At 36.1% G+C, this 15973-nt stretch overlaps 1 protein-coding gene across 1 annotated transcript; it reads left to right on the top strand.

The window, feature by feature from the left end:
• The first annotated feature begins 1511 nt into the window (after positions 1-1511).
• Positions 1512-12726, top strand: LOC120338780 (helicase ARIP4-like). Its single transcript, XM_078116351.1, has 9 exons — positions 1512-2599; positions 3554-3691; positions 4096-4163; positions 4766-4917; positions 5872-5978; positions 6550-6637; positions 7014-7089; positions 7571-7761; positions 10195-12726. The coding sequence occupies exons 4-9, from the start codon at positions 4894-4896 to the stop codon at positions 10444-10446; spliced, it is 738 nt and encodes a 245-aa protein (XP_077972477.1). The 5' UTR covers positions 1512-2599; positions 3554-3691; positions 4096-4163; positions 4766-4893; the 3' UTR covers positions 10447-12726.
• Positions 12727-15973: the final 3247 nt, after the last annotated feature.

Here is a 15973-nt window from a genome sequence, read left to right as displayed (position 1 = left end):
TTTGCATTAAATAGAACTATGTTTTGGTTTACTACTGTCACAGGATTATTCATTGTTCTGATCATTCATTCGTATTTCGCTTGAGAACCCCAACATCTGTAGTCCGATAAGGCAGATCAATGGTTCGTCATAGTCTTATTCTATTATCTTATTTTTCGTCCAAAATTGCTCTTTCCGGCTCTATCCAGTTACCGGTACTGTTATGAAATCAGATTCACTGTAGAAATCATGTTTGTCCGGTTTCCAAGTTTCAGTATTAAAAGCATCTCTCATTCCAGTATCCAATCACCTAATACCGGTAACACGTTCGCACCCGATGACGGTCAGTTAGACTTGGGCATAATTTCTTGGGCATAATCCGGGACAAAACTATGAATGAAATAAATAACTGAATAAAAGACCGAAGGCCTGAGCTTGGCAAATTTTCATTTCATATTTGTAAGCTTTGATATTGCGTAATGAAGTATTCTACTTAGATTAAATAGAAAATTTTATCACCTCATTTAAAGGAAAATACATGTTAATTTGGGCAACACTAAGTCACAAATCAGACATTTATAGGAAAAAGAGAAAGAACAAACACTAAGAACAAAAAAACAACACTAACTCACAAATCAAACATTTATACGGGAATGCATTCAGAAACCATTGGCTTTTGTGTTTGATTTTTCACTTGAATAAACTTTCTTCAGAAACTGTTTATTATTTCTTATTTTTGTGTAAAACTAGCTACAGCTCAAGCCTATATTGAGCAAATCAATAAACCCTCTACTGTTGACTTCTTCATCGTACTCATTTCATCTGACTAAATAGTTTTCATAACAGAAAAAGCTCTTTCAGCAAAAGCCGAAGTGCCTGGTAGACAAAAATATATATCCCATTATTTTTCTAAGATTAGCCACACTAAAGTAAAATTCCGGGACATTTTGCTAACCGGGACAGACGTTTAAACCGGGACTGCTCCGGCCAAACCGGGACGTATGGTAGGTCTAGGTCAGATCAGAATGCCATTCACCGAAAAACGGCATCTATGGAAGCCAGTAATTTTAGTCAACTTCGTAATTATAAACGTGACGTCCTAAAATCGCTATAAATGTTAACTGGCAGCAATTTTTTCTTTGTAGTTTGTTAAAGGTTGTCTTTACACTGCTCGGTGGTATGTCTTAAGCAATAGGAATACGCTTTCTATCTCTGTTTACTCTGCGCGGGTTCGCAGTCCGAATCCATTGAGGGATAATTATGCGCTCGAGTATCCGGTTACGTCCGTTACGACTTACTCTGACACCAATGCATCTGATTCTGGAATAAATAGCTGGTCAATTATTCTACGCCCGACATAAACTGGCAATCGGATGAGAAGCCGTGGCTTGCCATATGATTAAGCTGTCTTATCGCCCTGGGATAAATATAAAACTCATATCCCGCCCTGGAGTTCGGTTCTAAAGATATCAAAGTGTGTGACTATCAAACTTTTCATCCATCCTAACTTATAATATTGGAAAAAAGGGCGAGCCTCTAATACGGCCGAGAAATTTCCAAAAAGTCTTCTTACTCGCATAGGTTCAATCTGAAGATTGTTGTTCAAATTGAAGGTGTGGAAACATATTTTAAACATCACGGCGGTCGGGAGTTAGAACTCATAGTACTGGTAAAGAAAAGAGGTGAGATTTTTTGTACAAAGTCACCCGCTACGAATACAAAATTGTGAATAACGTCTTACGATGTTTCAAAATAATAAAAATATATCTTATCCGTTAGGATTATGGTATGATCATGGTTCGGAATGATTTAATATGTCAAATTTCCAGCACAATCTGCATTTCCGGATGCCACCGGGTAAATACTACCAATTTTACTATTTTGTGTGTTGGCGGGAGTATTTATTTATTTTTTGACGTGGGCTTTGTACAAATGATCCAAGAGTTGCAGAAATACCATATTCTAAATTTAAAAATTTTACTTCAACTAAATTCGTTATGACTCCGGCGGTGAAGTTAGGGGCGCCGCTTAACATCGCACCTCTGATTGCCCTACGTGAAATAATGAATGGCTAGATTAGAGAGTTCTAGACTAGGCTACCTGACGGTCGATTGGATGCTCCAGAATAAACTCCAGACTTCCAAAGTATCCGTATTCCATTCTTGACCTTCTCTTCGACATTTTATTGTAGCTACTAAACTCTCGTTTCATGCATCTGGCGCAAATAATCCGTTTCATATAATTTTGAAATTTTCCCAAAGCTGCGAAAGGGATCCATCTTAAATTAACAGAAACTTGGAATAATGGCCGCCGCTCAATCACCAACCAATAATGTTGAAGTATGGGTAAACGTCATAAAATAAATTATGTCGTCACAAATCTTTTACAACTTCGACATCTGTGTCGCCACGTGAATAAGCGTAATTTTCGCAGAGAAATTGTATGACTAAGCAATGGAGAAACAGACTAACCCACGATTGCACGGGAGTCTTGGCAGCTTGGGCATATCACATTGAATGGGTTTTTGCGATGGAAGTAGAACAGGAACCTTCATTGACTAAAGGAACTATGCATACTTTTAAAGGGAAATTACGTACGAAGCCGACCGCGTCTGAAAGAGGTAAAAGCGAATCAGTTCTGAGCTGACCTAAAATATATACCGGTACCGGTACCATGGGCTTATTTTTAAATGTAGGTACCGGTATTTTATCTCGGGATGTCTGAAATTTTCAAAATTAGATTTGTTATTATTGACTGCGGTTTTTTATATTTTGCTTCCTATACCAGTATATCCTAGCTCTGCGAAATAAAATAACTGACTATCAAATCATTTACCGGTACCGTACCATACCCAGCCCTATCCTATCCTGTAAATCCTATAGTCGGAATAACCCCTAACACAAATACGGTATCTGGAACAAATCTCTCCGTGTTTCGTGAGATTCAGTGTAAAAGCAGATCAATTTAGCGACCCATACCCTATCTCCATCCTTTCACACCGGAGCCTGGGACATGGACGTGCCATAAACTGACTATTGTACATACCGGTATCGACGTTGTGCCATACCTCTTTGTATTGTGTAATGTACAAGTGCTTTATTTGTATAGTCAATTTCATGTCTGTAGTCTATTTTATGTCTGTTGTCCTAGTATAACGCAGCAGTCCCAAACGGCCAAACTGCTGTTATAATTGTTGAGGGTACATGTCGCACATCTGTGTCATAGGCCAGGAAGTTCCTGAACTTGTATCTTGTCTCTGTTTTACTGTTTATTTATTATGTAGATACTGTTACATTTTTAAGGCAAATAAACATACATACATACATGCCAATACTGCTGCACCCAAATCATCTCCAAGAATTAAATCTCTGGAATTCGTATTTTCACTCATCTACTTCTCTGGCCATATTGTCATTGTGTATTATGGTTCTCCCACCTTGTGACTGGTTATTTTTTCACCATCAAGTCTATGCATCTGGAACGAATAACTTGCTAACTAATTCCATGTCTTAACTTTAATGAATCCATTTGCACTTGAGTTGTCACTTTACAAATTTATTTTCTAACTTTTTAGAGCTGGTTGTCTGGGAATTAATCTCACTGGAGCGAATCGTGTTGTTGTGTTCAATATACCTTGGAACCCTTGCCATGATGCTCAGGCAGTGTGCCGGGTGTATCGGTACGGACAGAGAAAGAAATGTCTCATATATAGGTGAGGAATTATGAATGTTGAATATTGAAACTAATTAAAAAGCCACTGGTACTGAAGGGGTTCGAGACACCATTACGAAGACTCGAATTTATCTATGTCATCTAAATCCTTTTCAAATCAGTAAGCTATCAACCCCTTTCAATATATTAGGATTTTCGACGACCCCTAATAAATTGGCATCACGATGCAAGTGTGCCGCTTCCCAGGTCTTACGATCAAAGTCGACATAGTTATGCAACCGTGTCGCTTTTCTGCCTTCTAAAACGGCACAATAGATATAGTACTTTGTGTGAAATTGTTTAACTTTTGCGACCTCTAAAATTCGCTTCGGAGTCGCGACTCCTAATTGGGCAAAGAAGCCAATATTGTGTTTATGTGTCTAACCGAAGTTTTTCTTCTTTCAGGTTGATATGCGATCAGTTTATGGAAAAGAAGATTTATGATTGGCAGATCTCAAAGCAGGGAATGTCTGGTGAGTTTGTAGTACAGGCTGTAAGATCAGTGTTTCACGAATGGTGGGGCATAGACAATATTTCGAGGAGGCGTGAAGCTAATTAAAAATAAATATATTTGTTAGATTTGATTTTTCCTGCCTATTTTGGATATTTACATTTCTTTATTTTGGATATTCATGTTCCATTCACCTATTTTCAACCAGTTTTTGAATAAAAAATAATTTCACCTTACTATCCGTCATTTGTAGCTTATTGTTAACTAGTCTTTTTTGAGGCAAATTGAGCAACAAACTCACCCTTACAACAGGATGCCTAGGGCGGCTGCCTTTCAGACACGCCCCTGCTGTAGTCAGAATATCAGCCTTTCCATGTGTACCCTCTCTATCCATTATGCGGTAATCCAATTCTAACATGTATTTGTTACGGGATTTAACCATTAATATAATTTATACGAATATTATGCACGAGTTTTGTGGAGGCTTTGGACAGGTAAAATTCGTCCCTACTTTTGTACAAACGAATTTCGTGGCTATAGCTCCACTGCAACAGATAAAGTTTGTCGGGCACTGATATAGACAATACAACAAGATTGAAAATCACAACATCATTCTAATTCCAGATCGCGTTGTCGACGAACTGAATCCGATTCAGAGTCTCGAACGACAGGCCATCACGAAACTACTTGTCTACGATGACGAAGATTGACCATTTGTTGATCTGTCTGAATGTGAGAAAGAATGCAGTGATATGACGTTAATTAGCGCTTGCAAGGTGAATATGTTTATTACTTTGTTTTTATTTTGGATCAGATTGATATCCTTGGAATCCAGCCCAGCATAGAGCTAAGATATGAAGCCCGATCTCGACCCGACCTGAAACTCGGCCTGAAATGTTAATCATTACGTTCAGGTCGGGCTTCTCCATTGCTGACTTTTTTTTTAAATGAGCCGTTCGGCCATGTTTTGGCCACGAGAGACTTTGGTCTGAAAAAAATTAACACCACACATACTCTACTAAACTCTTGCAACCACAATTCATAGAACTTACTAAAATATAAAATTTCAGGTTTGCTTCGGGCTTGGGTCGAGTTTAATACCCACTGGCCTGGGTCAGGCTGAGCTGGAATTCCTGGGCTTACCTCTAGCTTTAGTTCATTACCTTTTGAAGTGGGACTCCATATTTACTGCATGTTGTGGGAGACTTCCTTTCATCATATCCATTTCAACATGATTCGAATGATACACATGTTTCGAATGATATAATTTTTAGTAAGCAACGTAACATAATCGCAATGGCCTTGTAACAAGATGAATTGAATAATGCCAACTAGAACTGTTTGATGTTTCATAAATTCTTTGTGTGGCTCCATAAATGATAGTCATCCTCTCCACACGCTCCATAATATCAAAAGTTTGAGAACCTCTGGTTTCCCAACTTATGGGTCGCGATCTAAAACTGGGCTGCCTGAAGATGGGCTGGTAATTGCAAAAGAGGCCGTGGTACGCCATTAGGGTTAAGCTGTCTTATCAATATTCTTCCTCTCCCTGGGATAAATAGGAAAATCCTATCCTAAGTCAAATATACTGTCACCTAAGATTATTACTTATCAATCTTGATCGATAAGTATGTTGATAGGTATTTGTCTGTCTATTGGACATTTATTTTGGAAGATCAATAAGTCGGCGATCGCTATCTTGTTTTACAACTTGCCATATTTTCTTACAGACATACGGTCAATGGTTCACAAAGAAGCCGTTTCACCATGAATCCCTTCTCATGGACTGCAAAGGTTCAAGACTGACCAAAGCAGAGAAAAGAGCTGCTCAGAAAGGGTAGGTTAAAATCAGGATGTGTTCAGACATTCAGTTTTTTAATGGGGGAAAGGCACGAAAAAGAATGCAGTTATTGCTTAGCTTTGCAGTAATAAAACCAGCAAACAACAGGCAAAGCGGCGAAAGATTTGACGCAGTGACAATAGTGAAAATCGTTATGAATTCACCCATGTGAGCGACTTTTTAAAAAAAACTGTCGGATTGGGATTTATGCTTGATAGGTAAGATCTGAGTATTAACAAGGGCCGCACTAAATGTCTTGGCGGGCCGGATTGTGGCCTGCGCGCCGCCTGTTGCACACCCCTGGTTTAAATGATTGCGATGAAATAAAAAATGAGTAGCCCATTTCCATCTTTTTATTTCTGTGCCACATTCGAATAAAAAAGGTCAAAACACAGAAATAAATGCAAAGATTTACCCAAGTGCTTGTAGTTTTTGTGGATGCCACTTTATGAAAGTTTTGATTTAAACACTTAAAAAATGTTCCAAGTGCCCACCTCAAAATAACTAGCTAACAGTAAGCTACATTCCAACTAATTTTCGTTTATTCCACTTTATTTTTTATTTGCAGCTCTACAACACCAGCTAGTGGCAGACCTGTTGCAAATGTCCGTCCAATTCAGTTGACGCCATATCCAATGAGAGTTGGCGGTTCAGCGGTAAGTTACATGACATTAAAGATTACTTTAAACCAGGGGTGTGCAACATGCAGCCTGCGTGTCAAATGTGGCCCACAAGGAAAAATTGTGCGGCTTGCAGAGAAGTGCCAATTTTGAATGGTGTCCTTGCGGAACGAATTTTTTGTAAATATGTTAACAATTTATTGAGCGTTCAGACGTTCAATGATTATAAAAGAAGTTGGTATTTGAATACGAAAAGTCTTCTAAGCATTTCTAACAGTCTGTCAGAGAAGACTTTCATACCACAGTATTCCGGCAATTGTTGATTTTTCAAGAGTCCACAGCCCTGTGACTAGTGTATTAGTATGAGTCCTAGTTTTCCACAAGAATTTCTTCATGATTTCTTCTATTGCAGGCCCCTACAGATTCTCAAATCATTGCTCATCTACAAAGAGCAGGAATCAATGTGAGAAAAACTATCGCCACAACAGGTATCTAGCATAAAATTTTTACATATTTTTTTGGCGCTTCAGGAGTATGTGTACCAAGATGGCGCACAACCTGAACCTAGTATGTGTACCAGGTTAGGGTTCAGGTTGTGTGACATCTTGGTACACATACTTCGGGAGCGCCTTTTTCCATGTAGAAAGGAGAGCTGATTATATGACTAATTATTAGACTTGGCAGTGTGTTGTACCATGCTAAGTGTTGAGAATATGCTTGGTCACTGCTCCTCTGATTACCCCTATGTGAGTTCGCAGTGTCGAATGCTGGGGAGATAGTTATGTGCAAGAAGATTCCTGAACTCCTTGCTGCCTCAGGGTGGTTCATGCAATAATTGCCATTTTCTTATGGCAAAGGAAGTTTGGATCCTCGAATAATTCGTGCACAACAATCTTGATCGGGTTATTTCGGCCATCGAGTATCACTGTATAAATACAGTTTGATCATTACTCTCTTTGTTTATTTCAGATATTCCTCTACCTCAATCGGCTGCAGGTCCAAGCACAAAACCCCTTGTTGCAGCTGGCGATTCGTTCTATATGATACAAGGCACCAAGGGAATGTATATTGGGACAACTACGGGAAGGATATTTGCGCTTAAATCTCATAAAGTTGATGAGGGGAAATCCCCCTCCCTTGTGAGAACACCTGGAGGACAGGTAAAATGATGTGATTTATTTATGTGATATGTGTTTACATAAGTAGTTCACAGTAGCTAGGGTTATCACCAGGGTTGTCCAAAACGAATCGAATATTCGAAATTATTCGAATATCAAAGTATTCGAATACCTTTTCGGCTCATTTCCGAATAATTACGAATAGTAGTCACTTTTCGCCGTAAACACGGTGTTTCGTTTTACCGGAATTTTCAAACGACTTTTTACGCTTTCTCACGTATTGTAATGAGACGATGAAATAGATGAAATAGAGTCGACATTTTGATTGTTTATATTCAGCGCGAATGTACGTCGCATAGTGTTGCGACACATTTGCACGTTTGCGTTAGTGGACATTGCCGACATACGTCTTTTATTTCACAAAATCATTTCCATTAGTCGAAAAATCGACGATCACCCTATTTCCCGCTAATAAGTCGCTTTTCTAGACCCAATTTTGGCTTGATTTTTTGGGGGGAGGGGCGCCTTATTGAGAAAGCATGTTTATTTTATTTCTATGTGGCCTGCTTATTTTTCTTAAGTCTTCTCAAGCATAATTTGTGTTAACCTTATATTTGGTTCTTATGAGTCTGCCAATCATGATATTTAATCGTAGGCCGGTTATCGTTACTTAAAAGAGAAAACACGGCCACCGCCACCGAGATAAAGTAAGTTATTTATGACCCTTTGGTATTGCCGATTCAGCAGAAAACGACAGGGACATGAAACACAGCTGTGAAATAACCCGTGGACGTACCGTACCGTGTGGTACTTATCACATTCCAAAATTATTTCAACATTCGGGTTGATAGGTTGTCCAAAATGATTGCCGCTTTATAATTTAAATTTACCGCTTCGTTGTTGAGAATAGTTAATTCCGTGAGTATGGTTCTACCAAACAAACATGATCTGGTTCTGTTCTGACCCTATAAAATTATAGATTGTTCAAAATGATTGTGATTTTTAACTTAAAATTACCGCTTTATTGTTGAAAATAGTTAATTCTGTGAGTATGATTCTACTAAACAAACGTGATCTGGTTCTAAACATTATTATTATCGCATATTAGCATAACTGAACAACAGGGAACAATTTTTCTACACGTCTTCTTGGAGGCCTATATGGAAAACCCCCTTTTTTTGAGTGCTAAAAATATACATCGTCCTATTTGCCATGTAGACTTATTAGCCGGGGAAATACGGTATTTATAGCCGTAATTGTTACGATATCCAATAAATTGTCACAAGTTGGGAAACAAGTTGATTTATTAGAAAAATACTTTCAATACTGAAAGTATTAATACCAAATACCACAGGTATTTATCACAATATATCACGGCATTCTGTGGACATAAATTGTGAGGCAAACTCGCGATTGATATTAATTTTTGATTCCTATTTTCGTATTTACAAAATACAACGATGATCTGTGGACATTGAATGTGTGGTAAACTACCCGATTATAAATAGTTTTTGAACCCTATTTTCGTATTTATAAAATAATAAAAGTATTATTACACAAACATACAACGGCGATCTGCGGACTTAAAATGTGTGGTAAAGTTCCCGAATATAATTACTTTTTGATTCGTATTTTTGTACTCACGAAAAAATTGTCACAAGTCTGAAAAAGAACTCATACTTTATCCCGCTTTTTGACAAATAATTTGGATAAAGGTTGGTATTTAAAAGTATGGGCGTTTTACTAGGATGATTTTGTGTTGCGCAAGCATTCAAATCCATCACCGATACCACTATTTAAAATGCCTTGTCGTATTATTTTAATTCTGTTAATTAACACAACTCATGTTATATAAAATATATTTCGCAATAATCTGCAAACATGAAATGCCTGGTAATATAGCCAGGTTGTAGATAGAAGTTATTCCATTGTTTATTGTATGAAAATTCCTTCATACACTTAGATTCTATAACTGGATTTTATTTTCGAAGTATTCGAAATTTCATATTCGAAAATAATAATTTCGAATGTATTCGAAATAGTGAACTATTGGGTATTGGCCATCCCTGGTTATCACTGATACTTTCTTCATGTGATGTGTTTGTTTGACGTGTGTTCACATTAAATGTGCTCATAATAATAGGTTCATGAGATCACACACAACTGGCACGTGAGTTGTTTACGTTAGCTAAAAGTTTCATGGGTTTTTCTGTGTGCAATTTGTTTATGTGCCAGGCGTGTTCACATAATAAATGCTAAGTTTATGAGATCACACACAAAGTGCACATAAGTTGTTCGCATTAGCTGAAAATATTATATTTCTATGTGCTATTTGTTTATGTGACATGTGTGTTCACATAAAAATCCCGACGAAAAGATGTCTGTTCCTTCCATATAATATTAGCTTCTTACATATTGCTAGATACCAGTTGCTGCTTTTTGTTTTCCAAAATTTCAATTTTGTTTTCTATTCAGGTGATAACATCTAAAGAGCATGAATCTCAACTGATCAAGGCCGCATTCAACTCTTTGCTTCGTCGAAACACTGGCACAAATCAACCAATCAGATATCCCTATTTGCCTCAACAACCAATCAGACCGCCGTATCCTCAAATAGGAAATTACCAGTCGTTTCCGCAACCAAGTAACTTACTGAGCATGATTGCTGGACAATCAGATGACTCGGCATCTTTGAGAAACCCGCAGAATATGACTCCGCAAATTTAACACAGATGCAACAAAATTCTTCAATTGGACAAAATCTTCAACTGACTCCGCAGAATTCACTAACGAATCTGCAAAATTTAAACATGACTCAGAAGAATTCAATGATGAATCCGCAAAATTATTCAACTATTAGTCGACAGTCGTCTATAGACCAACAAGCGTCCAATCAGAATCCGCTAATCTCATCTATCCTTACTCAGCAAAATGTAATGATGAATCAGCTTGTTCCAGGAGCGAATCAGCTAAATGCAGCCATGAGTCAGCGAAATTTAGATATGATGCAGCAAAATACTTTTCCGAGTCAGCAGAATTCTGCGGTCAATTCGTCATTATCCAACTTACTAAACTCTGAAAATTCTATGAATGGTCAGCAAGGTGTTTCAATTCCTCCACAAGATGGCAGCAACATGGGTGCAATGAACCATGAGAGTGTTGCTATGGATACAGATTCTAATTCTGGTTTTCCAACAATCACACAGCAAAACTCTGAAATTGAGATTTCCTCTTTGGCAGATTCAAACACGACACATCAATTCAATTCGTATGGAATGATGAGTCATCAAACTGTACCAGGGTTGCCAGATTCCGTGAATTCGCAAAATATGCTGCTTCAAAATATGAGTCAGCAAATTGTGAACATGACTCATGAAAACAATTACATGAGACAGCAAAATTATCCAAGTATGAGTCAGCAAAATTTAAATTTGCCAAACTACATAACAGAGTCAACGATTCAACAAAATAGTACATTACCCCCTACATTTTTAAACTTAATAAGTCAGCTGAATGGAGCAAAAAGTGATCAAATGCAAAATATTCCTAAGCTAGATTCCGCTCTTTCTAACCAACAAACAGACTCAACTACAGGAACTGCCAATCAATCCGAAACGAACGATGCTTATTTGTCAATACAAGCTATGCCCACCGAGTAGAAAACCTGTTACTCTCATAGTATGTGTACCAGATAATGTTAGGACATAATTTTATTCCAATTTTCCACTATTTGGGTTCTATTACGAGTTCGGGGATTGTTTGTGTTAGCCAAGTGAATTTAACCCCTGTCCATAGACTTCTGTCCCTTTACACAACTTCATGTAAAATAGGCGAATAAATTAGTTTGGCTATTATTGGTACACACACTTCTGGAGAGTCAAAAACCCCGCCCTTTCAATCGCACCTGATTCGTTGTCAACATGTCAATCAATCATCTTATAACACAGGTGGAATCTGATGCCCACCACCTCGTTTAAAACCACCTCGGTGGGCTTATATCAAGGGGTTCTCAAACTTTTGTTCTTAGGGAGCCTGAGAAGAAGTTGATTATTATTTACAGAGCCCAACAATAACACATTGTTACCTACTAATTAATGTCCCGGAGTAAACTAAAATTATTTTATATAATGACTTGGATGTATTTGCTGCTTTGTATTTAAAAATATTCAATATTTTAACGAGAATATCGGTCAGAGACCGAAAACTTATCGATCGAAAGGTAGGGGATCCCCCAAAACAGCGCTCTTACTCCATAGTGACACCTTGTGTCCCATCACTAATTAAATAATAACTCGCTAATTATACGACATAATTCGCCCAAAATCAATAGTCTTCTGGTACGACATATGATGAATGCACATGCAAAATCTGGAGCAGATTCAATCTCGCTTTCGTGAGATATCGCGTGCAGACATACAGGCAAATAATACCTATCAACGTACTTACCAATTAAAATCGATAAGTAACAAGTAAGAGAATAACTTGTGAAATCTCTAGGTTTCTCTTCCAGCTCTGGGGGTTCGTATGGAGCAATTGAGAAAATATGTCTTGCATATCAATAGCTATTTTGAACTAAATTTTTCAGTGGCTACTTTTTATATTTTTCTTCATTTAGTATAATTGATTATTTATTTATTGCACTTTTTTCACTTTCAATTATTTGTATAACTTGTCCTAAGGAATTTGTATGAAATATTTTTTTGTTTTTCAAAGGAATTGGTCTTGATGGACTTTTAGTCTAAAAGCTGTAAACTAGTGTTTAATTTGATGATTTTAAATATATCTTGCTAGCCCTCCAAATCTTTTTTTGTGGGAAGGGGGAAGGACATTTTTTTTTCAATATAACGCTTACGCTTCTTTGCTCAATCGTCATTCTGCAATTGAACCCCCTATCGCCAAAAAACTCAATCAGACCTCGCACAGCATTTTTTTTCAACAAGAAATTTATCACATTCGCTTATGGATCTCGAGAGGAAAAATAATTGCGATATTGTGTCAAAACAGCTGCTACACTGCAAAAGTGTTGATAACCGATGGTTAATCGTGTTGCGCAATCTGTGACGTCAGTCACGTTTCATTTTAGCCGCACCTCGTACTTATGTCTTTTGCTTCGAACAAGGCCAGTTACTGATATCTAACAATATCTGATATCTAACAATAACTGATATCTAACAATAACTGATATCTAACAATAACTGATATCTAACAATTACTGATATCTAACAATAACTGATATCTAACAATAACTGATATCTAACAATATCTGATATCTAACAATAACTGATATCTAACAATAACTGATATCTAACAATATCTGATATCTAACAATATCTGATATCTAACAATAACTGATATCTAACAATAACTGATATCTAACAATAACTGATATCTAACAATTACTGATATCTAACAATAACTGATATCTAACAATAACTGATATCTAACAATATCTGATATCTAACAATAACTGATATCTAACAATAACTGATATCTAACAATATCTGATATCTAACAATATCTGATATCTAACAATAACTGATATCTAACAATAACTGATATCTAACAATAACTGATATCTAACAATAACTGATATCTAACAATATCTGATATCTAACAATATCTCTCCACAGACTAACTTCGCTGTCAAAGTTATCCAATCTATAAAACCTCGCAATTTCATCTATATCGGTTGGTTCTTCAGAGGATAGATTGATAGTAAGGAAAGAAATCGGGTTATTGGTGAATTCCCTCACGGTAGTCACGAACGGAGCAAAATAGTGTTGAAAAAGATAAACAAGCTCACTGCGGACGCTGCAAACATGTGTTAAAAATTCAGAAGGTCCCCCCTATGCTTGCATCACATAATGAATGATATACAGGGTGTCCATAAACTTCCTTCACAATTTCAATTTTGTTTTGTTATGAAGTCAGTTCTCAATATATCTCGATATAATTATTATATATATATTTTTTAATCAGTAATTGTTCAAGTGTTTTCACTTCATTTATTACATCTGGCCTAAAGAATATGTGGTATCGATAAATTCCCTTTGTAATTTTAATTTTTTTTAAGGCTTCATGGACACCCTATATATATCAATATTTCTTGAATAATAATTCTATTTAGTAGCATAAGAGTATTATGATATTACTGATTTCAAATATCTGTCCAATTATTGTTTAAATCGAAACATCTTTTTTGTGAGATAAAAGAATGAATAAAAAAAAAAGGGAATAAAAAAATTGTCCACTTCAGAAAATTATGCCGGGCTGAGAATAAATAATAGTCTTTTCAAACGAACCTATTAAGTAATGTAGTAATAACGATTCGCATTGGTCATAAGAGTAATTTGATATTATAACTGTTTAATTTCTTCTGACATCACTTTTGAGAGATAAACGAGTAAAACTGCATATAATACTTGTCCTTTTCTGAGAAGAAATTTTGATCCTTTCAAACAAACTTAAGTATAATGTAGTAGTGAGGACTCACTTGGTTTTTATTTTTGATTGTTTACGAATAATATAATCTTATTATTTGAAGGAAGTGTTGTCAATTAATTTTTAGAGCATATAGTGATATATGGAAATATATTTCCTCGAACAACAACAGTAGTAGTTTGTTTTTTGTGACCCGAACTCTTACTTGAGTGACTTGATCCATTCAAAATTAAATGGGTTGGACTTGAACACAAGAAACCATGAGTGGTTGGTACCCAGTTCAGTAATTGACTTCACTCTAGTGTTCTCAATATATACAAGTTTGTTGTTTTTTAATCAGTAATTGTTTGAAGTATTTATATTTCATTTAATATCGTTTAGGGGAAACAAAAACGTGGTATCGATAAATTCCCTTTGCAATTCTAAACATTTTAGATTTCATGGACACCCTATATATATCAGAAATAAAATTTTATTATAATTCTATTTAGTAGCACAAGAGTATTTTGATATTGCTGATTTCAAATATCAGTTTGATTTTTGTTTAAATAAAAACGTCATTCCTGGCCTGGCCAGGGAGTTCTGACATTTCTAATTGCCAAGTTGGATCGTATCATTTAGCAGGTCGAGGGTTTTTGAGAGTCTAAAAACTGTTTCAAGCTACTAAAATGTGCTATGTTTGATACAGAAAAATGTTTTTGAGGACTCACTCGCCTTGGTTTTTTCAATTGATTACAAGCAATATATTCTTATGATTTGGAAGAAGTGTTTTAAATTATTATTTGGAGACAAATAGTGATATAAAATCATATTCATAGTTTCCCTCGTAGTTTTCAAACTATGGGAATTGTCCTGTATTATACAGAAAAGTCCCTTTTTTACATTTCGAAAGAGAGGATCCGACGCTCGAAACATTTGGCTACGCCTGGGGACGAGGTTAAACTCATTTTGAGGGTCTGAAAACCAGTTCAAACTACTATTGCTATGTATGATACAGAAAAATGCATCATTATGTGATTATGTGGTATCCACAAATTACCTTCGCAATTTTAGGACCCCATATATATCAGAAATAAAGTTCTTGTGATAATTCTATTTAATAGCACAAGGGTATTATGATATCATGGATTTAAAATATCTGTTAATTTTTGTTCAAATGAAACATCTCACTCGCCTTGATTTCTATTTTGATTGTTTACAAGAAATATATTCTCATGATTCAAAAAAAGTGTTTTCAATTAATTTAGACAAATAGTGATATAAAATCATATTTATAGTTTCTTTCATAGTTTTCAAGAGTCTTGAGGGTCTAAAAACCGTTTCAAGTTACTAAAAAATGCTTTTTTACATTTCAAAAACGGGGGTTCCGACCCTCTAAACAAACCCCTCTCAATGCTCGAAGAGTTTCAAGTCATCAAAAAATGCTATGTATGAGAAAAATGCTTTTTGAGGCCTCACTGGCATCGTTTTCTATTTCAAATTTTTTGCAAGAAATATATTCATTCATTTTCATGATTCGATAAAAGTGTTTTCAATTAATTTTTGGAACAAATAATGATAAATCGAATTCATAGTTCCTCCTCCAGAAGAAGTAGTTTTGTTTTCTGTGACGAGCAGCGATATATCCAGGAATTTTGAAGAGAGGAGTCTGAAATTTCTAATTGCCAAGTTAGACCGTAACTAGCGGGAAAACGTGGATCCAGAAGGTCTAAAAACCAATTCAAGCTGAAAGGAATTGCTATGTATGATGCAAAAAAATGCGTTTTTACATTTCAAAAAGAAGGTTTCAACCCTCAACCGCCTCTGTTTAGAG

The sequence above is a fragment of the Styela clava genome, chromosome 9 (assembly GCF_964204865.1).
Source record: "Styela clava chromosome 9, kaStyClav1.hap1.2, whole genome shotgun sequence".
NCBI lineage: Eukaryota > Metazoa > Chordata > Ascidiacea > Stolidobranchia > Styelidae > Styela > Styela clava.
The sequence above is the reverse complement of the archived record's forward strand: the minus strand, read 5'-3'. Positions and strand labels throughout refer to the sequence as shown.

Excerpts from the sequence above, each read along its gene's own strand:
- LOC120338780 (XM_078116351.1), top strand. The coding sequence starts at position 4,894 with ATGACGTTAATTAGCGCTTGCAAG. Across the intron at positions 4,918-5,871 it reads CGTTAATTAGCGCTTGCAAG|ACATACGGTCAATGGTTCAC; the intron begins GTGAATATGTTT and ends ATTTTCTTACAG. Across the intron at positions 5,979-6,549 it reads AAAAGAGCTGCTCAGAAAGG|CTCTACAACACCAGCTAGTG; the intron begins GTAGGTTAAAAT and ends TTTTATTTGCAG.